The 23,825-nt window shown below is 40.0% G+C and overlaps 1 protein-coding gene across 3 annotated transcripts in view; it reads left to right on the forward strand.

The window, feature by feature from the left end:
* Nucleotides 1-23,825, forward strand: part of NSF (N-ethylmaleimide sensitive factor, vesicle fusing ATPase) — a 65,702-nt gene that overhangs the window by 39,262 nt on the left and 2,615 nt on the right. For all 3 annotated transcript variants that reach the window (XM_063300570.1, XM_063300569.1, XM_063300571.1), the window contains exons 11-20: nucleotides 996-1,070; nucleotides 2,338-2,525; nucleotides 5,141-5,236; nucleotides 5,363-5,519; nucleotides 6,728-6,861; nucleotides 8,530-8,596; nucleotides 9,214-9,293; nucleotides 18,110-18,244; nucleotides 19,806-19,919; nucleotides 22,839-22,894. In XM_063300570.1, coding sequence (XP_063156640.1) covers nucleotides 996-1,070; nucleotides 2,338-2,525; nucleotides 5,141-5,236; nucleotides 5,363-5,519; nucleotides 6,728-6,861; nucleotides 8,530-8,596; nucleotides 9,214-9,293; nucleotides 18,110-18,244; nucleotides 19,806-19,919; nucleotides 22,839-22,894 — 1,102 coding nt within the window. The remainder of the gene's footprint in view (nucleotides 1-995; nucleotides 1,071-2,337; nucleotides 2,526-5,140; nucleotides 5,237-5,362; nucleotides 5,520-6,727; nucleotides 6,862-8,529; nucleotides 8,597-9,213; nucleotides 9,294-18,109; nucleotides 18,245-19,805; nucleotides 19,920-22,838; nucleotides 22,895-23,825) is intronic.

The following is a 23,825-nucleotide window of genomic DNA, read 5'->3' on the forward strand; positions in this document are numbered from 1 at the left end:
CTTCTCTTGAGATGGGGACTTTGCCATAGCTTCCTGCAGAGGGGGATGGAAGCAAGACTTCTTTGCTAGTTCCTTTTGGATGTCTTAATCTTCAGAGTCCTGAGACTAAAACAAAAGTGCAGAGCCTTGGACAAGGGATTAAACTAGATTATTCACCTTGCATGTTAGGAAATTATGGGCCGTTTATATTCAGTCTTAAGAATTATGGACCCCTAAATTGACTCATTCTTAGCTTTTTATATTTCTTACAGAAGAGGTCTTTTGCACTAAATTTTTATACCACTGCTCTTTAAGGACGGTTTGAAATTATGATATTTAAATTGATTACTAAAAGAGATAAAATAGAACAAAACATTTTAAAAAGTTGAAACAGCTACTTGAAAAAAGAAAAAGTGAGAACAAACCCAAGGAATAATATTGGTGGAAGAACCAGTTCCTAAACTTTGCTGGACTTGTGCTAGTGAAAGTACAAGGCAGGGTGGTGGTATTTTTCTTGTCTTTTTCCTTTTCTCTCTCCCCTCTTTCTTTCACTACCACACTGTATCTTAAATTTGCTTTCAAAGAAACTAGCTTGCATATTAGCTGGGATCCTATCCATATGATCATCCATATAATGGGCAGCTCATAGATATCAGATGCATCAAGATATCTCTGAAACATATTCCAGATGTATTGCAATTCAAGTCAGTGAACAGCCCTTTTTCCTTTCATTATTTTGTTCTCTCTCATGTGACTAGATGACTCCTACGCATGCAATTTTTGAGATCCTTCTGGGATCTCCATATATATAAATAAAAGGTAAACAGAACAGTCTCACCTGGTGGAAATGCTATGTTTGAATTGCCTCCTTGGCTGAGCCTTGCTTAGTGGAAACTTATAGCAACCAAGTGTGACTGTTTGGTGCCTAGAGAGCTCAGCCAGCTAACTTAAAAATCAAGGGTAGTATCTGGGCTCACTCTTTTTCAAGCTAGTAACAATTTCCTTTTGATGCCTAGGTATGACCAATAGGCCAGACCTGATTGATGAAGCACTCTTGCGACCTGGACGACTGGAAGTGAAAATGGAGATTGGTAAATAATCACAGTAGCAGTTGCTATCAAAACCCACAAGCAGATGGTAGGCATCAGAAAGGTTTGGTAGGAGCCTGGATTGGCTGCATATAATCCTATGGCCTCAGCCATCTCCCCATAATTTGCATTATCTTGAACAAGGAGGATGTGCAGTAGGGATTCTCTTGAATATTACACTAATAGAACTGTGATCCACATGACTGGAAAATATTTGTAGAGATAGAATTCCTATAGACCAAAGCAACCTTTGCTGCAGCTCACAAGCCATTACTTTTTGCAGCTTGATGCAAATTGAAAAAAGCCACTTTTTATTATAAAAGATATTCATGCCACTCTTTTCTGATTCCCTGCAAGTAGCACAGAGTGTCTTTGCCTCTATGTGATCATGCACAAATGCTTGAATTCTTACATTAGAAGAATATCTTATTCTTTCTTTCTTTCTTTCTTTCTTTCTTTCTTTCTTTCTTTTCTTTAATTTCTTTAATTTTTATATCCCGCCTTTTTTTTTAATAAATAACTCAAGGTGGTGAACATATCTAATACTCCTTCCTCCTCCTGTGTTCCCCACAACAACAACCCTGTGAGGTGAGTTGGGCTGAGAGAGAGTGACTGGCCCAAGGTCACCCAGCTGGCTTTCATGCCTAAGGCAGGACTAGAACTCATGGTCTCCTGGTTTCTAGCCCAGCACCTTAACCACTAGACCAAACTAGACCATGTCAGCTTGCTATATGAAACTGCAGCAAGCCGTAAGCTTGCATCCTTCATAACATCTGAATTTGGGAAAGTACAGCTTTGGATTTGGATAGGACACTCTTAAGGAATTATCAGGGCAATAGTCTAGACTGGGGAGTCCAAAAACATCCCAGGCAATGGCAAGACTTGTTGCTAAGAAAATTGCATGGATGTGTCCATGACTCTCCGGTCAGACATTATCTGTGCTTAAATGTAATCAAATGATTCATAAATCTCCATTACATCCTAGGTGAAAAGGAGGTGCGATATCCACCCCACTTTCTACTCCTGAAAAGCCTCCTCAGAGGACTGGGCTTTGGGAAAGAAAGGTTATTACTTCACCTCTTATAATATTGCAGTCATGGGAGAGAGTGATAATGTCTAAAGAGCTACCTACAGATGTGTGGGGACCGTTACTTCCAGATTTCCCCAACTAAGATGTTGATTAGAAATTCTGGAAGTTGCAGACCCACTACATCTGGAAAGATCACTGTGAAAAAACGATTTAAAGCAAAATGATAATTTCTCTGGTTAGGCTTGCCTGATGAAAAAGGTCGAATGCAGATTCTGAACATCCACACATCAAGGATGCGAACCCACCAGCTGCTGGCTTCAGATGTGGACATTTCAGAACTGGCCGTGGAGACCAAGAACTTTAGTGGTGCTGAACTTGAGGGTCTGGTTCGGGCAGCCCAGTCCACAGCTATGAACAGACACATTAAGGTTTGCTCCTTCTTAGCAGCACCCGATCTCTTCAGATGGCGCAAGATCTGAACTTGGGCCCTGTCCCTTTAAGCCTCTCCCTTTTTTGTTGTTCTTATGGAGGAAGTGTGAGTTTTGCTTAGGTTAGTTAGAGTTAACCCTAAAATGCAGGATAAATGTTTAAATAATCAATATTTTCCCTCTCATTCTTGATTTGAATTTAACATTTGTGGGGAGAGAAAACTTCAAAGAGTAAAAGCAGTTTTTCATGTGGTTTCTGGGGACCGAAAAAAGATGAAATAATATTGAAGCATGCACATTATTTATGTATTTAATAAATTTATATGGCCGCCCAACTCACACACGGTGACTCTGGGCAGCTTAGAAAATTAAAATCCACAGTATAAACACCCCCCCCCCATCATTTTTTATATTACAATTCCTCCTGCTGTAATCTGAAGGTCAAAGTGTAGCCCTGTCTGTTGTCCAGATGTCTACATCACTCAGGCAGTGTGATACAAAACTGAAAGAAGTTGAATCTTCTTTCCCATTTTTAGCTCTTCATGGACTACTGTCCCAAACTCTTTTTTCTTGTCTGCTCATTTCTTGTTGTTGTCGTTGGAGGCAGGGCTCAGCTTTGTTAAATGCTAAAATAAGGCAGAGCAGGTACATAAACATCAAACGTGGCTGGAAAAATGATGGCATTGTGAGATCAGGGATGGATGAAACATTCCATCATGAAATGTTCTGACTCTGGGATGGACTAAATGTTCTGGCGCTAGTCTAGCCTCCATTTTGAAACAACCTGGGGTTGGAATGTTTCCTTGACAGTATGTTATGTATACCATTTTTGCAATGACTTGATTTTGCTGCCTGTTCAAATGGATTGGATTTTTAAAGAAATAACACTTCAAAAGCAAAGTTGTGCTTGTGTTCACCTAATTAAATGTTGTTTATTTGTCAAAGAAGACAAAAAGTATAAAATACAAAGGCAAAAAACACGCAGATTTCAATATAGTTGCTAAGATTGATACACTGGTAGCAAGTATGAAATTGACCTGTATCTCCCTTGTAATAGCTAAATATCAAACATTCATCTCCTTAGTTTCTGAAGTTTCATCAAACATTGCCCTCCTGGTCTACTACTAGATATTGAAATGGGATTAGATTTTACCTATACAGTATAATGAATTAATATTCCTAGTTGCACAGAGAGGATGAACATCTACATCAATTTTATTACTTAGCTCCTAGAGGCCTGATTTCAGGGTGAGATGTGGTTTGGAGACTTTATCTTTCCTTACTTCTCTTTCTCTTATTTTCTTTTTCTCCTTCATTTTTAGTTGTAAAGGTCACTGTGCTTTTAGCAGGAAATGAGTGATGTCAGATGTGAAATGTCAGGGTGAGAAGGTTAGAGATTAGCTGAAACGAGCTAAATGAGTTTTTTATATTGGAGAGTGTTGAAATGCTGATTTTTGTTAGCCTCTGACTGTAACAGGTGTTGGGCTTGGAATGCATCCTGGAACACATAGCTCTTAGTGTGTATGCTGTGCAAATGGATTTGAAGAGGGAGGAGAGCCTTATAGTTCATAAAAATGAGCCTTAAGGAAAATGCACTTTAAGGATGATCTAAAATCCATATTGGGACAATATTTTTACTATGGCAACTCAATAGAGTGCAAGCTACCAAGTTCCATAGTGCTGATCTAGTTTCCCTGGCTCTATCAAGGCCTCCCCATCTTCATCCCCAGTTCAGAATCGCTTATGAAGATAGATAGTCTCTGTACCCTTGTTGGGTACCACCTCCTTTCTTAATGTAATGGTTTAATTACTTTACCCTTAGAAGACAGTTGGAAATATGGGGTGGACTTTATGTATATAGAAAGATTTTATGCATACTCACCTTAGTCACTGTAATTGCAATCCAGGTGTGCCCCACCACAGTACCTTCCCAGTATCTTGTGCACTGAACAAGGAAGCATTGAGGACCCTCCATAAGGGATCATGTTGTATAAGAGCATCAGAGAGACGGTGCCTTGCTTCCTACTGGGGATATTTTATGAATAAGGGGTAGAAAGCTCTGAGTTCAAATCAGCCATTTTGCTCAACTGTCCTAATTACCCAAAGTTCAGCAGCATAGACAGGAGCAAATAGAAAGAAATGCATGATGCGTACATACATACAACCTCATGCAAGGTGCAGAAAAGGAGTAAGAAAGAGTAAGACTAATATATTTGTATGACATAAAGCATGAGATACAAAAAAAGGGAATATAGTTACAGCTAGATTATCGCAAACTGTTAAAAGGTATACCAGTCGATGCCTTTTTGTCCTTACAAACCATTCTGGTTTCCCCAACAGCCGTGTACCACTTCCTACCTTGCTTTATGTTCTTTAAACTTCTTGCCTCTTTTTACTCCCCTGCGTGCACTCACAAACTCTACTCCAATACAATTCTGTTTCCAAGAGATTTTTTTAGAAAGAAATGTCTACACATATTTTTAGCTTTTATTTAGAGGGAAACTGAGGCTACTTGAGATTTTTCCTTGTAGTTCCATTATTGAGTTTGCAGCCCTATTTTGAGCTTACGCTTTTGTTGGCTACCTTGTTAATGTGCCATCTCCCATTTTCATTAGGCCAGCACTAAGGTGGAAGTTGATATGGAAAAAGCAGAATCCCTGCAAGTGACAAGGGGAGATTTTCTTGCTTCGTTGGAGAATGACATTAAGCCGGTGAGTGTGTCCTTAATTCATTCTTGTTGCTGGACAGAAGAACTAGTTCAGATCGTTCCCACCCTTGCAAATAGAGGCAGTTATTCATTATTTGCTTTACTATAACTGTTTCTTTCCAACCTGCAGGCATTTGGGACCAATCAGGAGGATTATGCAAGCTATATTATGAATGGCATTATTAAATGGGGTGACCCTGTTACTCGGGTGCTGGATGATGGGGAGCTTCTTGTTCAGCAGGTCAAAAACAGTGACCGTACTCCCTTGGTCAGTGTTCTTTTGGAAGGTAGGTTTTGTGCTCTGTTATCTACAGAGGATGGATTAGATGTGGTCTGCTCCTAGAAAGAGTACAGGGCTTGAAAACTTGCTTCTATCTGGGAAGATTTTTGATTATTAGTGTTTTAGAGATTACAGAGGAGGGTCTCTGGCACCTTTGTTGGAAAAGGGGATTCATGTATTGTTCTCTCTCTTAACACTTTATAGAAGCTTAATTCACCATCACCTCAAATCACATTTAGTGTGATATCTAAAAAGCCACAACATGGTCTCTAATAGTGAGCAAACTGAAACTGGGAACCATTGAAGTGGCTTTGCCCACATGGTTAGTGCTAACTGCTATCTAATATTATGGATGGAATAATACATACTTGCTCTGTCTCCTTAAAGCTTCTAGAAAACTTATGTATCTGAGTGCAGATCATGAAGATAGATACAAAGCTCTGAACTGGGAAGGAGACAATCAAGAAAGATACAGTAAACAATTGTATCAAAAGTTACTGAGAGGTTCATCAAAAGCAACAATGAAGCATTCTTGTTGTTTAATTCCTGGAATAGATTGTCCACAAGGATGGTCACTAAATCTACACTACAGTCAGTTTGTAATAGCTCTGCTTAATTAATTAATTTCATCCAGGAAAACTTGGAAATTCAATGATATAAAAGGTGTCAAGAAAGGAGTCTTTGTAATCTTTTACATTACTGTCTAGTTATAGTGGGAAATGTTAACCTCACACCCAAATTACAATTCTGCACAAGAAATGACAGATCAAGCAAATGTCTAGATAAATGGAGTCAATAAAATTCTGAGTCATTCTGAACCATCCCCACTCCTGACACCACAAATCTAAGAAATTCCAAAATTATTATTTACATCACTTGGTTAACTTCAAACAGGTAATGGTGGTTGGTCAGTGGGATGGATGTATATTGACAGAATCTCTGTTCTGTCCCAAGAGCCACCCTATCAGGAAGGCAAACTTGATTGTTGCTAGAGGTGGTACATGGCTTAAAGTAGAAATCCTTTGTGTCTCAGTGAAGATTCAAGATTCACAGCTATTTTAAGAACTTGAAAGTTCATGTAGGTCTCAGCCATTTTCTTTCAGGTGTACTCCGTTTTCATCAGGAGACTTTCTTGTCTCTGTAAGACTGGCAAGGTTTGCTGTTCCTTATTACTTGGTTTTGTCTAACCCTGGGCTATTTTTTTTTTGTAAACAGGTCCCCCACACAGTGGGAAGACAGCCTTAGCCGCAAAGATTGCAGAAGAATCTAATTTTCCCTTCATCAAGATCTGCTCTCCTGATAAGATGATTGGCTTTTCAGAAACTGCCAAGTGCCAGGCAATTAAGAAGGTATACACTATTAATCTGTTCTCTACAGTTTTTTTCTGATCTATTACTTAGTCATTTTTCCCTACTGCTCTGTCTATGCTTAACAGTTTGTTTCATAGTTTTAAAAGTTAGCAAGGTAGGTTTGAATTCAAGTCAGAGCCTAAGACACATGAGTGTGAAAATAGACTTATAATAACAAAGGGAAAGATATTCCAAGAGCTAGAACAGATGTGGGTATGCAGGTCACATGCTGAGGTAGATAGGCAAAAGCAAAAATATAATCCAGGGACCATTGTGCAAAGTTGTGCTGCAAGTCTAAAGGCAGAAAAGACAATTTACATTGGAATAGTAGAGAATAACCAAGTGGGTATCATTCTGCCCTCTCCAGCCGTTTGCCCTGCAAATATCTTGCTTTTAATTCTCAGCCAGCATGGCCAATGGATTTAGCCATTCTAGCACATCTGGAAGGCACTAGAGTGGGAAAGCCCGATGGGCTAAGTTTACTTGTGGGGAACCTTTCATACTGTATATCTACATCAATTCATTTTCCCTGAAGCCAGAGGTCTTACATCTCACAAGTGGGTGGGTAATATGTGGCCCAATTATTAACTGATTACAAGAACTGCAATAATATCTGTCCTGATCAGCAATATCTGAAGGGGCTATAGGTATTCCAACTCTGAAACTGAAACCATCTTTACCTATAGAGATCTGTTTCTGTTTGTCTTGAATATTTCCAAGGATCAGTTGATATACTGTACACTGTTGCTTTAGAAAGTCTTAGTTATTTCCAATATTTAGCCAAACTACACTTCCTAGTAGTAGATTAAATTGTTGCTTATCTCACCAGGAAGAAGGAAGTATTGTTTCCTCCTGGTTTTTTACTTTTAATACCCTCAAAAGTTAGGAAAAGCTCAACTGTTTTCTATTGATGAAGAATAATGTGGCATATAAACATTATTGTCTTGTTTGATGAAGAGTAGGGTTGTACAATGCCTTGGATTCAGCTCAGCCACATGACCCTAGAATAAGACCCTGGTCTCTTTAAAGAGTTGCTAAGAGGTGTTGCATTCATTCTCTCGCTGTTCCAAAGCATCTCATCCAAATCAGATTTAAAGTGTTGCACAGCCCTATTGACTAGCTAGAATGCATTGCAATTTTACATAAGAAAAATTTCAGAGAAGACATGAGCATGGCCTAAATATGTAAACAGTTATCATAACACACAATGCTTGATTTAACAAAACTGAATTAATTTTTGTAGCACTGTTGCAGATGTCAATTTAAGCTTGCTGTTTACCAAAACTGGCATCTTGTTAACTGAGACTCTGACAAAGTGGGGGTGGGAAGTGGGGGTGGGGGAAGAAATTACCTTGAACATGGCCAAAAATATTGACTCCTCTCCACTTTTTCCCAAAGAATCCCAGTTTGTTGTGAAATAAGTAGAAACTGGCCTCCACCCTTCTTTATTCCATAGCCCCTAGCCCATACAGCAGACACTTTGCTTTTGAAATCAGTTTCTCCACTTAGTATTAATAACCTCAATTAAAGGGCTTTTCTTTTAAAACAGGTTAAACCAAAGGACTTAAATTCGGTAGAAATTAAATTACAAGCAGCAGAGCTTTATTTATTTTTACTTGAAGGCACAATTAACCAAATGCTTTCTTACTCCTTTTTCCTGATGTCTAGATCTTTGATGATGCTTATAAGTCTCAGCTCAGCTGTGTGGTGGTGGACGACATTGAACGGCTTCTTGGTGAGAATGCTGGAAAAGGGAATATCTGTGAAGAACGATGCAATCAGATGAGACTGATGCAAAGCCTGTTTAGGGCAGGGGTGATTTTCTGTGGACAGAAAGGCTTTTCTGGCTGGCGGGCCTGAGCTTGATATGGAGGCAGTTTATAGGGGTGAAGATGGTGGAGGTTGCACCCACCTTTCATCACTTGGAGGGCAAGGTAAAGGAAAAGTCAAACCGGGGAGGAGATAAAGGTAGACACCAGAATGATGAAGAGTGGCTGGGATCAGAGATTAAAATAAAGGAGAGTTTGATTTAACCTTCTCTGACTTATCCATTCAAGGGGTTCGATAGTTATCATGGTTGGTCTCTTTATTGATACTACTTGATATTAGCGAGATGTGGATGGCGGCAGCAGTGTTCAAACAGAATTCATTGGCAACGTTCTTGGGGCACTAGTTAACTTAATACCACGAGTTCAGACTTCGAAGAGAATTAAGATTAATTAATTAAATTAATTAAGACCCAGGCCTGCAAACTTTGAAACAGAACAATATTTGAGCTTGTTGCTAGTGTGTGTAAATTTCCATGAACTGTGTAAACGTGTGTGTGATTATTTTGTTGTCTTAAACTTTCAGATTACGTTCCAATCGGGCCACGTTTCTCCAACTTGGTGTTGCAGGCTCTTCTGGTGTTATTGAAAAAAGCACCACCCAACGTAAGTATCCTGTCCTACAACAAGACAAAATGTTTGTAAGCTGAACAATGTCTGCATCTGAGACCAAGAGGCAGATAGAGCAAATTCAGCTACATAGGACAGTTTTCTCTTCATTTTTTTAAAAGAACCTGTCAGAGTCTTTAAAGAACAATGACACAATTGCATATTGAAGAAGTGAGGTATTTCTGGAACAGCCTTATATGTCCTTTCAAATTAGAAGAACCTTAAGTATGTTTCATGTCGGGTGGCAGGTCACTTTGTCTTTCTGCTTTATCTAATTCTTCAGGTATATATTAAGGAGAAAATTAGCATGTCTGAGTTCTGAGGTATTAATGAGAAAAATAATTAAATGTATGTTGTTCTGCATAGAGGCATGCTTGCACAAATGTTGCTATGCATGCTAATGTCGTTATGAAGTTGCTGTATGAAGGCTTTCAGGCTTTAGATTTATATAATCCATGTTATATATCAATAACCCTGGGTGGTTTTCAAACCATAATAAATAAAAATATAAAACCAACATAAAAACCCCAGGCACCTGCAAAAACAACGCACCACTCACATCCAACAGACAACTTTCTTGGGCTCCAGGCATATATTGTCCCAAAGCTTGTGGGAAAATCCAGGTCTTCAAGGCTTTTCAGAAGGCTAGGAGGGTAGGGGTTTGCTGGATCTCGGGGGAAGGGTGTTCCAAATTTGGTTTCAAAATGGGCCCTAAACAATTAAAATCTACATTTTTCTTTTTCTTTTTTTTTACTTTGGAAGATAACTTCACTGCCTTGGCATTGGGGGTACCATGAATTAGTTAATCTGGGAGGCATTTCTGCTGTCTATATAGATAGGGCTGTGAGAGCTTTTATATATATGTATATGTATATGCCAGGCCAGATGTATTATTCCCATCCTGTCACTAGTGCAGCATGTCTGGTGAGTGTCCAAGCCACTGTCCTGGATGAGACCCAGAGCATCCAGGAGTACATCAGTAAGATGGCCCATAAAGATGAGCTGTTGAGAGAATGCCTGAGGCAGCAGCAGACATGGAGGGAAGATCAAGCAGAGGAAGTGCCATGGCAAGACAAGACCCTGCATGGGTTGTACCATCGACAGATAGTGGAGGTGGCTGACTTTGGGAAATCCTACCAGTGGCTGGAAAGGGCTGAACTAAAAGACAGCACTGAGGCACTGATCATAGCACAAGAACAGGCACTAAGCACCAGATCCATAGAAGCAGGGGTCTGCCACACTAGACAGGACCCAAGGTGCAGACTGTGCAGAGAGGCTTCAGAGACAGTCCAACACATAGTGGCAGGGTGTAAGATACAGGCAGGAACAGCATACACTGAATGGCACAACCAAGAAGCTGGCATTCTGTACAGGGACATCTGCACAGTGTATGGGCTAGACCCTCCCAAGTCCAGATGGGAGATTCCACAGAAGGTTGTGGAGAATGACAGGGCTAAGATCCTGTGGGACTTCTAGATCCAGGCAGGCAGGCAGGTACGGGCCAATCAACCGGACATCGTGGTAATAGACAAGGACCAGAAGACAGTGGTGGTGATAGATGTAGTGGTGCCAAGTGACAGCAACATCAGGAAGAAGGAGTATGAGAAGCTGGAGAAGTACCAGGGCCTGAAGGGAGAACTAGAGAGGCCAAAGTGGTCCCAGTGGTGGTAGGGGCACTCGGGACTGTGACCCCCAAACTGGGAGAGTGGCTCCAACAGATCCCAGGAACAACCTCAGAGCTCTCTGTCCAGAAGAGTGCAGGGCTAGGAACAGCCAAGATACTGCACAGAACCCTCAGACTCCAGGCCTCTGGTAGAGGACCCGAGGTTGAGGAAGTCACATATCACTCATAGGGGTGAGAAGGGATTTTTTTTTTTTTTTTTAGAGTGGCCAAGCCAGATGGTATTATTCCCATCCTGTCACTAGTGCAGCATGTCTGCCTCCAGTTTCCTATAAATTCTGCCCACACATGAGTGAGCCATCTCTGGCCTATTGTAGCATCATGCTGTGAGGCTTATGTCATCATTTTTTATATGGGCTTCTGCCAATCTCTTCCTAGACTTTCCTGTATCCTTTTTGGGGTCTCTCTCTCTATGTGTAGCTGAACTTTTGTGAGAATAAAATTAAATTTCTTACAGAGACTTGATCCACATCGCTCATTGAAATTATTACACTTTGCACTGTCTAGATGTCTTGGCATTCTTCAGCTTTGTAAAAATCCACCTGGAGAAAAAAAAGAAAAATCCAGTTCTTTCTCTCTTCATTGGCATGTAGTCTATGTTTGGGTATTTGTATATTCTCTTAGACAGAAGTTCTTTTAAAAGCCTTTTAAAAATTAATGTTGAAATAGATTTTCTAAAATAAAGGGAAGCAAAATAAATCCCCCCTCTCTGAGCTCTTTTTTTTCCCCATGTTTCCATGGGTTTTGCAAGGAGGAGAGATGAGGGGAGGGGATTTTTTAAAAAGAGGGCGGGGGAGGGAAAAGAGGGAAGAAGATTGAAAAGCGCTGCCCCAGCAGGGAGCCAAGCCAGAGAAAAAAGCATTTCTCTGAGAAAGGAGCAGTAACAGTGCAGCAGCCCAAAAGGCTTCCTTCATCTACATGCAGAGTCACACAAGGCATTGGATGCTCGGGAACCCCACCGAGGCTTCACATGGGGTTCCCTGCTGGTTCCTCTGAAACAACTAACAATTAGACTTAGAGGGTAAAAGCCCAGTGCAGTATCCCTCTTTCCTAGCCTCCCCTTTTTTTCCCCCTTAAGCTAGACTGACAATTCGGGTAGTGTTATAAAAAACACAGTAAACTGGTTTGGGGATCTTCTGAAAGGGGCCTGCTTAAGATACCCTCCCTATGATTGTCCTACAAATTTCCCTGGTGGGGGGGAAGTATGGCACTTGCTGGAGCTAGACTAATGTATTGGCACAAAACAATTCCTTTGTGAGTCTCAGAGATGTTGTTTGTTTGTATCTAAGCTTATTCTCAGGTTACTTCAGAAAGAATCTGATAGGTTGAGCCCACTGCTTACCCCCATGAAATCCACCCCATCTGAAGTTCTGTTGCATTTTTTTTCCTTTAGTGCACATAATGCTTGAAGTTACTTTATAGTCTTTATGGGAGATTCCTTAATTCCATTGTCTTTGAGAAGGACATGTTGAAGATTTTCATTTTGTTATTTTCCAGAACCTGGTAAAGGTAAAGGTAAAGGTTTCCCTTGACGTAAAGTCCAGTCGAGTCCGACTCTAGGGGGCGGTGCTCATCTCCGTTTCAAAGCCTTGGAGCCGGCGTTGTCCATAGGACACTTCCGGGTCATGTGGCCAGCACGACTCACGGAACGCCGTTACCTTCCCGCCGAAGCGGTACCAATTAATCTACTCACATTTGCATGTTTTCGAACTGCTTGGTGTGCAGGAGCTGGGACGAGCAACGGGAGCTCACCCCGCCGCGCGGTTTCGAACCGCCGACCTTCCGATCGTTCTTTTAAGAACCTGAAGGTTCCTTAAAAGAGGGTTTCATCACTTGAATTGTTCAGATACTAAACTCTGAGGCCAATGTTTCACTGAGGAACAGTTCCTTAAAAATTGTTTCTCAGCTAAATATTGGCCTCAGAGTTTAGTATCCGAACAACTCAAGTGATGCCCTTTGCAGAATTTGTAGTAAGCATAGCCAACAGTTGGAGAAGACAAGTTTAGTCTTTGCCCAAACCATTTTAGCTTAATTCAACATTTTATTAAAAGCTGATGGACCATGCAGTCCATAAATCAGGATAGAAATGGGAAAGGAAAAAAAAAACTGTTCAGGTAACATTGCTATAATAATGGGGAAAGGTGACCTATTGTTGAATTTTTTGCCCATAGAGAATAAATTCTTTCTAGGAATTATGTCCAGAACTTGGCATTTCACAAGACCATTTATACTAAATGAAATCTCTTCTTTCCTTCCATAAAAATTTGAACCACCAACCTTAGAGATGAAAATCTATCATATATGTAAAAAAACATGCCTGTTCCTAAGGGCAGTTTGTTGTTCTCTGCGACCTGCCCCTGCAGTTGCAGACAGCCAAATACTCTGTGCTAGGGAATCCCAGGGAAGATGTTTCTTTTCTTCCCACACACCTCTGTGTTTGGAGAAAAGTACCTGCCTGTATAAGTTTCTAATCCTTTCCATTGTGACTGGAGATGCTGGCTCACACCATGCCATGCCTCCTGGTCTGCAACTTGCAAATTGTGGCAGTGGGCATGATGTAGCAGATCAGTAGGCTGCATTTCTTCTCTGTTATGATCTGCTGTGTGGTAAGGCTCAGAGATAGTTTGGCTAGGAAGCAGTATTGTTATACCAGTTTCCCCACACTACAGATACAACTATGATCAGTTTCCCGTAACAAGTTCAGACTGTAAATTAATAGCCCACATAGCTCTATAGGTTGCCTTTTTACATACAGAAAGGTTTGATATCTTTGAGAAAGTATTTTCTTAAATGTAAAGATTGGTTGATAATCAAAAGAGATATATATATATAACATAGCTAAAGAGCTTACAAAGAAACTCAGACACCTCACAGAGGAGAGTGAACATTTGATCAACTCCCCACTACAGTGCCTCCAGAAAATCAAAAACATAAAAATAGAAGATGAGATCATGATATCATTCGACATTACAGCTCTCTTCACATCCATAGACCGGGCACTAGCAAAAGAATCTATGGCTGCAGTTCTGCGCAACACACCAGACCTAGCCAAATACACCAAAATAGAAATACCCAGGATAATGGACCTCATCAACCTCTGCCTTACAACCTACTTTCAGTTTGATGGAGAAATATACCAACAGATCAAAGGAACACCCATGAGATCACCGATTTCAGGACTTATAGCAGAGATTGTAATGCAACGTCTGGAAAGGATAGCACTCCCACACATACAACCCAAAGTATGGATCCGGTATGTAGATGACACTTGTGTCATAATACAAAAGAAACAACTGGAAGAAACCCACAAAACCATCAGTAACATCTTTAATGGAATAAAATTCACAAGGGAGGAAGAAAACAACTCACTACCATTCCTGGACATCCTCATCAGTAGAGGAAATGATGGTAAGTTAGAAACACAAGTCTACAGGAAAGCTACCCACACCAACCAAGTGCTCCACTACCAAAGTAACAATCCAACCTCCCACAAGAGAAGCTGTGTAAGAACGTTATTCAGACAAGCACTTACACACTACAGCAACCCAGAACACCAGAAAAAAGAAAAAGATCTGCACAGCATCTTCCAACAAAATGGATACCCGCTCAACTTTATAAAAAAGTGCCTCACCACCCAACCCACTACAACCCAACCAACAGAAGCTATGAAAAGGATAACACTGCCATACATCAGAAACATCTCAGAAACCACCAACAGACTGTTACAGCCGCATGGCATAACCGTAGCACATAAACCAACTAAAACTCTTCAAAACATATTAAACAAGCCAAAAGACCCAATAGCCCAAGAAGAAAAAACAGGAGTTATTTACAACATACAATGCAAAGACTGTAACAGCCACTATGTAGGATAGACAGGCAGAAGACTAGCAGAGCGCATCCACGAACACCAACTGGCAGTCAGAAGACACAATGAGAACTCCTTAATCTCACAACACATGGACAGACTCAACCATAGTTTCAACTGGGAAACTGTGAGCATCCTAAACCAAGCCAAATCCAAAAATGCCAGAGAATTCCTGGAAGCCTGGCACTCAGACAAAGCAGCCATCAACAGACACATAGAGGTAAACAACATTTACATACAAAAGAGACAATAGAAGAGCCAAAAGACCAGTACACTCCCTTGCCAGCAATCAACACCCAGATATGCAAAAATCAACACTAGGATTAACACCAGATGAACCATCAAACAGCACAATACACCCTAATCAAGGAACTATTAACTCAGGCAATCATCCAAGCAGCAAACAACAGCCCAATCAAGAACTCCCAAGGAGAGAACAACACCCCCACCGACACAAGCAGGGCAAGCCACAGTATATAAACTGAGAGCAAGGCCCACTCCCTCTTTGCACGGAAGATGTTGCCTAGTCTGGCAATGAAACGTCTGCAAGAAAACAACAAGGCTCAGAGAGCACCAAGGACTCCACAGTTCAACCCTGAGCTACAAATATTTGCTTCGATTGGAATCAAAAGAAAAAACTGGTGTCCTCTTGTCCTCATTCCTTCAGAAAAACAGCTCATCTTTTAGTTTGAAATGCTTAAAAAAGGGAGCTGATTACCTTCCAGTCAATTGCTCTGTCTTGAATCCAATACTTACATAAGAGTAATATGTATCACTTTCTACTCCCCCTTCCAACCTGGATAAAAATCACAGAGGCTGTGAGAAAGTTTCTCAGTGGAAAAGACAGTTCTATAATTATCTCAGTTCTTCCATAATCCACTGATAATTATACTGCTTGGTATAGATTTTAGCTTGTGATATACTTCTGGGGGAGCAGGTGAGACTAACATGAGTCTAAATGCCCAGCAACTGGATTTTTGTTCTTTTATAAGGAAGAAAATACATTTTTAAAATGTTAGTTTTAATGAGTATAGAACCATTAGGAATAATGGTAAGAACAAAGATGTGGCAATCAGAAATTCTGAATTTAAAGTTAGCTTGTATGCATAAGATTTACTACCCTTCTTCACATGTTTATCAGTATATCCCTGAAGGGACTGCTAGATTATATTAGGGTAATTTCAGCTCCTTTTGGCTATCTATGTCTCAGCAAAATGCTTAATCCATGATGTAGTTAGCATGAATGTGAAGAGTCATTGCTGGGTCACTGCTTGTAGGTTATACCACGCAGGTATTGAACACAGATAGGAAATCACTTGAATGAAACATGTGCAGTCAGAAAGTGGAATGAGCCACATAATTTTAGATGTAATTGTCAGATTGTAATTGTTTAATTGTTTAATATTTAATGCAGTGATAAAACCACATTCATCTTTCTTTGTTATGCATCCATCTGGATTTTGGGGGGGGTTTTACAAAAAGCAGCATTCATAAGTGTGATTTTTAAGAAAGATGAGGAAGCTATTTCACCTGATTTGAGGCAATAAATGTGCAAATGGAAAATCCAAGGAGAGGAGGTGTGGTCCCCTGCACCTGCTTATTGCATCCCACCTGCAGGTTGTACCTACACTCTGATACCTGCTAGGGCTCCCATTTCAGTTTGCCCCATGGGTTTAGTTTGTCCCTCAAGAACTGTGTTTACCACTTTATTTGTTAGATTTATATCTTGCCTTCTGACCAGTAGCTCAAAACAACATAAATACAACTGTCTCCTATTTTTCCCCACAGCAGCCTCCATGTGAGACAGGTTGGGCTGAAAAAGAGTGGCTGGCCCAAAGTCCTTCAGAGGGCTTCTGTGGGTGAAGGGTGGACTAGAACCTGGGTTCCCCAGTGCCAGTCCTTACTGGCTGGCTGTACTTTGGAGGAATTACAGTTACCTGTCCATCCGAGCTGGACAATGATATTGTTCTAATACTTTAGTATCTTAATTGTTTTCCTAGTTTAGATGAAAGGTGTGTCTGGAAGTACAGATTCACATTTTTCATCATGTGCTTGATAATCCATCTCGCCAGGGTGTGTGTGTTTAAACTTCATGACCTTCCAGTTGGCAATGTAGAATTATTGCCCGGGTGGGTTCCATCTTTCATCATAATGATTGCTTGATAGCTTTAAAAGCATAGCCTTCTGTACTTCCACCAGCTGGCAAAACTCTTTGGGATATTTCACCACTTTTTTGTGCTTAATCAGATTGATCTGGCCAGAGGTTAGATCAACCAGTTCAAGCACTGGAGAGTGACTCGTAAGAATCAGAAGGACAGAAATAAATATAGGGGGAAAACAAACTGCTCTACGAACTTTAAGAACACTGAAAACAATTATTGGTGTACATTATCTACTACAAAACCATCTATTTTGTGAATTTCCCAGAGTGCTTTGGATGTTGAGTGCTATAGAAATGTAGTTAAATGAGTAAAATTTTTAACTGGCTTAATTTCAATTAAACCATTAATTTTGGTTTATGCAGTATTGGTGTCTTTTCAAGCAGAGACCTGAACTGCTGTTGAGTTCTCGACTATCTCTTTCAATCTCCTGTTTAAGCCCTCAGAGCATCTCACTGAGGAGACAGAGACGTATTTTCAAATTAGAAATCCAGGCAAGATCAGTGATGAATCAGGCGGTTTGATACTTTCCATTTGCTTGATAGGAGCCTCTTCCTTTTCTATACGATTAACCTAATCCTAGCTATGCCACAAACCTATATCAATTTAACTATAGTGGTTTATCCCAAAAGAAATCTGAAAAGTGTAATTTGACAAGGATATAGGAAATTTCTTTAGTGCTGCCTTCCATATACCATACAATAGTTCTCAGATTCCTTGGAAAGAACATTTAAATGGCTTTTAAAAAGAGTTAAAAAAATTCATAGAGCATAAGACTATCAAAAGCTATTATCATTGGTAGCTAAGTGGTATTTCCATGTTTACCTGTAAAAAACACCCAGTATTTGAGAAACTGTTGCTTTCAAGCCCCCTTTTGGCTTTTCTGGCTTCATGTGACTTGCCTCACTGTGAAAAGGTGGGTTGGTTAGACCACTGAACTGATATAGAAGGGTGATCTTACTTAGGCAAGAAAGACTTTTAAACCAAGTTGCCAACTATTGAAAAGGAATGATGAAAGCCAAAGTGTTAAACTGTATATGAATTATTTTCAAAAATAAGTTCATTTTCATTTACCTTTCTTCTCCCATTTTTTTCTGACATTCAGGGTCGCAAGCTCTTGATCATTGGGACTACTAGTCGCAAGGATGTCCTGCAGGAGATGGAGATGCTAGATGCTTTTAGCACTACTATCCATATCCCCAACATTGCTACAGGGGATCATCTCATGGAGGCCCTGGAGGTGAGGAGACCACTAGTGTGCCCTGGGGGAAGGAATTTGAAGAAAGAACCCAATTTCTTTGGAGTTGTAGGACAGATCATGTCCATGGATCTTTTGAAATCCTGTTGTCAGCCCCACTAGATAGACCAGACCAGGAAATCAACTCCACAGGAAAGCTAAATCTACTTTTATTTAGATTGGCTATAATAACAGAACCTTGCAAATATGATTGTTCTGTATCACCCCCTACTTCGTATAGTTCAGTGAATTACGGAGGTGTCTGTCTGAGCTGAGATAACTGAATGTTATCTGGCTGTTTTGGACTTCAACCCCTTTTGCCTAGGCAACAGATCCTGCATATCTTTGCCAAAGTCACCTTCCTACATCTCTACACTTGTAGAGTTATGGGGTGAAAATAAAACTTGGAATGAAGAGTAGAAGTAGAAGTGGCAATAAATATTTCTCCTGCCCATTATTATTGAGAAATAATTACCATCTAAAATTTATGAATGGTTACAACGTAAAATGAAAAAATGTACTGAAAAACATTTCAGTAGGTAAGATTTACCAGTAGGTGATTTTCCTGATCCAAAAATGCTACTTAAGTCCCAGGTCATTATTTTAAAAGGTCCAATAATATCCAAGTTTATTTGATTAAACACTGAAGGCTGCTTCTATGCAGTTTTATATAACTATTCCTTTAGAGTCAAGTCTAAGATTCTAGAATTAATGGAGTTGGGAGTGAAAGAAATCCATGTATGTATTTAAGTTACAGCTGCTATTTTGTAATTAACTTCCTCTTGAGTTGAATAATCTAGAGTAGAGGCAATTACTTATCCCAGTTATTGCTGGTTTTATATATAATATAAACTGCAATTGTTGAAAGCAAAACAATTAATGCTAGGGCTGTGCCATTGAATTGATGGGTTAATTAGATTAATTTATTATAACATTTCTAATTAACTTAAATAGTATTTCCATTTAGATTAAGATCTCTGTGTGTAATGTCAATACTGTATAGTTATTAGTAGTTGGATCTACTAATTGCAGTAAAGTGACAGAGTGAAAACTTGCTACTAATTTAAGCCCCATTGATTTCAGCAGTTATTGACTGTGACTGTCTAAGTTGTACACAATCTGTTAGTTAATGGTAAGAACATTTCAAAAGAAACATTCTTTTCCCTTACAGTGGGTAGGAAGGAATCTCTTCTAAATGTTATGATAGCTGTGTTTATGTTGTGTCATGTTTATACAAATGCCTGAAAAGATGGAATAAGGTGAAATAAAGTGAAGAAGAGGACAGTGCCCCATGCTCACACTTCCCTTTTGATTTCAACATTTGATTTGCTTCTGTCTGGAGAAGACTTGAACATCAACTGAAATGATGAAGATTTCCTTAGGAGGGAGATGGGCGGTGATAAAATTTGATTGATAAATAAATAAATTTCCATCTGGAGTGGTCAGTGTAAAAAATCCTAATGTAGAGCAGAAAAGGGGGTCCAGAGTTATCCAGAGCCCATCCATTCCCCCAGTTGGACTTACCTTACAGTACAGGTGACTTTCTTTTTCCAAACTCTTCTAGCTCCTGAGTGGCTTCAAAGACAAGGAACGTAGCACCATTGCTCAGAATGTCAAAGGGAAGAAGGTCTGGATTGGCATCAAGAAGCTCCTGATGTTAATTGAGATGTCATTGCAGGTAAAATGCTTGCCCTTAGATTCAGTTAAGAAGTATATTGTGTGACCCTCCAGAAGTTACTGGTTTGCAGTTAAATGCTCCATCATTTGCTATGCTGCCTAGGGCTGGTAAGAACTGAAGGACATATTTGGAGGGTTGCATCTGGTTCATCTCTGGGCTAGGCATATGGGTTGCTTGGCCCCTGGTCAAGCCAGGATATTAAAGAAAGGCACTGAACACTGGGAAAATAAAAAATAGGGCCTTACTTTTTAACTTCTGCTTAGGGATTAATTATGAAATATAGCATCTTGGTTCTAAAGGTTCAGAGCAGTTGATGTCCCAAACACCTGCATAATGAAAGGTCAGTGATGATGAAACCAAATAAAATATGGACCTAGAGTCCTACTTTCAGCTGTGTTTTAACAAGCGTTAAAATTAACACTGTGTTGAAATGTCTTATTTTTTTCCTTCACGAAGTGGATAGCAACTTGATTACAGTGGGGCAGAAGACGGTAATTTACACTTAGAGGAGAGGCCACTTCTTTGCATATTACAATAGACCAGAGAAAAAGGCTTTCTTGTAAATGTTTTGCAACTATTCAGTCTTCTCCAACCTGATGCCCTCAAATTTTTTGGGATTACAACTTCCAGGTTGCAGGAAAATTCCGTCGATCGTTGGCTTCCATCATGTAAAAGGAAAAAAAATGTGTTTAAATAATTTTCCCTTCTGCATATTGGGAGGCAAAACTTTAGGGATCTAGTTTCTACTAGACAGTGCAAATTGGTTTTATCATTTACATTTGATGTATTAGACTAGAGCTGATCAAAAGTTGTGTATCTGAATCGTCATAGTTTTTTAAAATTAATGTCATGCCATCTAGATTATTAATGGCCACCTAACACAATTCTTCAGCCCAGACAGATGGTGAATTGTTTTTTTTAAATGACCTGCTTCCCATTTGTTCATAAGAAGCTAGTGAAATCCCAGCACTGCTCAAGGAACATAGTCTATGATTCTAGTTAAAGTTTACAGCTCTTAGTTTGGCTATCAGTGTGCCAGTCAAATGGAAAATGGAGGTCAGGCATGCATTAATAGAAGTGGTGCATACAGGGAACAGCATTAGTTGTGATAGCTGGATAGAATCATGCGCAGAGGCAGTACTCCTCTGAATACTACAGACAGGCAGGAAACAGCTGTCCCCTTCTTCATCATGTTCTATCTGTCTACTTCAAAGGCATCTAATTAGTCATAGTTGTACAATTCTAAATGTAGGACTCACCCAGTCAGCACATTTTTTCTGGGATTTATACCACACTGGATGCATTCTAGACCCTGGCTCCTTGGTTCAGACTTCGCCAGAATGCCCGGAGAGTTGCTGCCATTCAAAGCTGGTAGGCCTGGGCTAGATGGAACAGTGTTCTGGCTCCACACGTTCCATCCCCACAATCTGCATCACCATTTCCTAAACAAGCTTCATTTAAACAAACGTGAGCTAGGTTGACCTTTTGGCACCACTTTTATCCTGATCAAATTCAGAGGTTCTTGGTAATTGGTAGATGATGCCATTAATCAGCAGCAGTGAGTGATTTCCAGGATTGGTGCCTGCTAATCAGCTGTGGCTGGTGTAACTATAAATGAAGTCTTTCTGCCTCTTTTTCGGACAGCTTTTAAGTATAAGCCAAGAGGCATGCAATTCGTCAATGTGTTATAAACGCTTCCCCACTCCCTTCTGAGTGACTTGTTCTCTGCAATTCTGTTGAAACTTGTATAAGGCTCGGGACCTGCTCTGACTGGATGTCACCTGAGGGCACAAAGTCATTTATCTAGATTACTTTTTCCTCTCTTTCCCTTGACTCTTTAATTTCATACCTACAGGCAAAAATCAGTAAGTTATTGCTCACACCTATTAAAGTGTAATGGGCAGAGACCTGTACCATTTGACTCTGGCCTGGTGATGTCCGATTTCACTCTTGCCTTAAGAAGGTCCCTCCTTGTTGGTTACTGGTCCTGAATCTTAGTACCTTGAATTTCCATGATGTAATATTCAGAAGTGGGAAAGGGTTGCAGGATAGAATGAGGGATACAGTGAAGAAAAGATTGTGTCGTGTTCCCTCTTCCCTTTCTATCTAACAAAGGAAAAGGGGCTGATTTGTGAAAAGGCAATTGTATTTGATTTTTTTCCCTCCTTATCATTCCTATCCTTTTATCAGACGTGCTCCTTAGCATTTTGAAATTGGATTTGAAGTGAGGCAAAAATGAATAGTAAATCTGCACTCATGTGTGAGCTGGTATAGCATGTTCTGCAGCATGCTCTTTTTGCTTTAAGAAAGATCAATGCTATTTCTGTCTTCTGCCAGTGGCCAAAGAAACATGGCAAGCAAACTGAAGCTGTAGAATTAACCTGGCTTCCAAATCCTTGGGAGGAACCAGGAGGCACAAGCAGGAAGCACTAGCCTGGCGTGTTTGCCATTAATCCATTATTATAGCTTAGAATGTTGTATGAGCTTCTTCATTGCCTGCATACTCTCATACCTATTTTGGCAGCTGCAAAGATCGGCATGGTTCAATATTTCAGCATGCAGAAATGTTCCTTTTGCAAATTCTTGGGCTGAGTGCAGGAATTAACAGAATGGTCATATCTCTGCTTAGGGCTCTTCTGCTTAGAATATTAGATTAAAATTTGGCAGCTCATTGGCTGCCTTTGAAGCCAGTCACTGTTTCCTAGCATAAAATTGGGGGTGAGGGGAGTAGAAGCAGAAAGGCCATATGCACTGACTTTGGTTCTTTAGGCAAAGGAAAAGAATATGTAAAAGAATATAACATTTTTTGCTCTAGTTGACTCTCTCTTTCTTCTTGTTCTTCATTGAATTTGTTGTGGTTAATCAGAGAGCGTTTGTGTATTAACTGTGAGTGTTTTTTAATACATGTAATACATGAAGATGGATCCTGAGTACCGTGTGAGAAAATTCCTGGCGCTTCTACGAGAGGAAGGAGCGTAAGTAATAAAGTAACTGTTAGGAATGGGTTTACCTAATCTGCATGCGTACTTAAGAACTAACTATCAATTGCTGGCAAAATAGGGATTTGGGGGATTTTGCAGGAGGGTTTTTTATAAATTTCATTTTATGAAAAGATTTGTTATAATTCATGGCAGCTGTTGAATATTCCATCCCAAAATCAACCTGTTCCATTGGTTAGGACACTGTTTCGCAACCTCGGCCACTTGGAGATGTATGGACTTCAAAATCCAGAATTCCCAGAAATCATGCTGGCTAGGGAATTCTGGGAGTTGAAGTCCACACGTCTTCATGTGGCTGAGGTTGAGAAACACTGGGTTAGGACTTCTCACACTGTTGTGTTGACAGCTGATATTGCTATATATATGCATTTGTGTGTGTGTGTATATTAAAAGGGATGGAGTTTTTATGGCTCAAGCATGCATATAAGCCATGCTTTCTGTCTCCCAAAGTCTCCCATATATATTTCAGAACTGGCTTTGATGACTAAGTTCTGTGGGAGAGGCACATTTTTGCCTATTCTACAATCCCAGCTCACACATTGTCTTATATTCTAATTCCAGGCCACTTTCAGTCACCAAAAGATTCAAACTCAAATGCAATGCTTCATGCTCCAAAGTGTGTTAAGAAATGTGCTATATTTCTTCTGGCTTCTATCTTTTCAGATTCTCTGAACGTATAAAACTAACACATCAAGGAGCAAGCAAAGCTAACACCTTGTCTCTGTGACATGCTGGCTTCCAGTAGAGGGAGTTTTTGGTGGATGGAAATTTACAGTAATGTGGGTTCTCCTTACCTGTGTACTGTATTTGTTTGCCCACATAAAAACCTAACCACCCAAGGGATAATATTTGAGATGTTTTTGGACGTTGAGACCATTTTGCTTCTAGTTAGACCTGTTCAGGTCTA

Source organism: Candoia aspera, chromosome 4, assembly GCF_035149785.1.
Source record: "Candoia aspera isolate rCanAsp1 chromosome 4, rCanAsp1.hap2, whole genome shotgun sequence".
In the NCBI taxonomy this organism is placed as follows: domain Eukaryota; kingdom Metazoa; phylum Chordata; class Lepidosauria; order Squamata; family Boidae; genus Candoia; species Candoia aspera.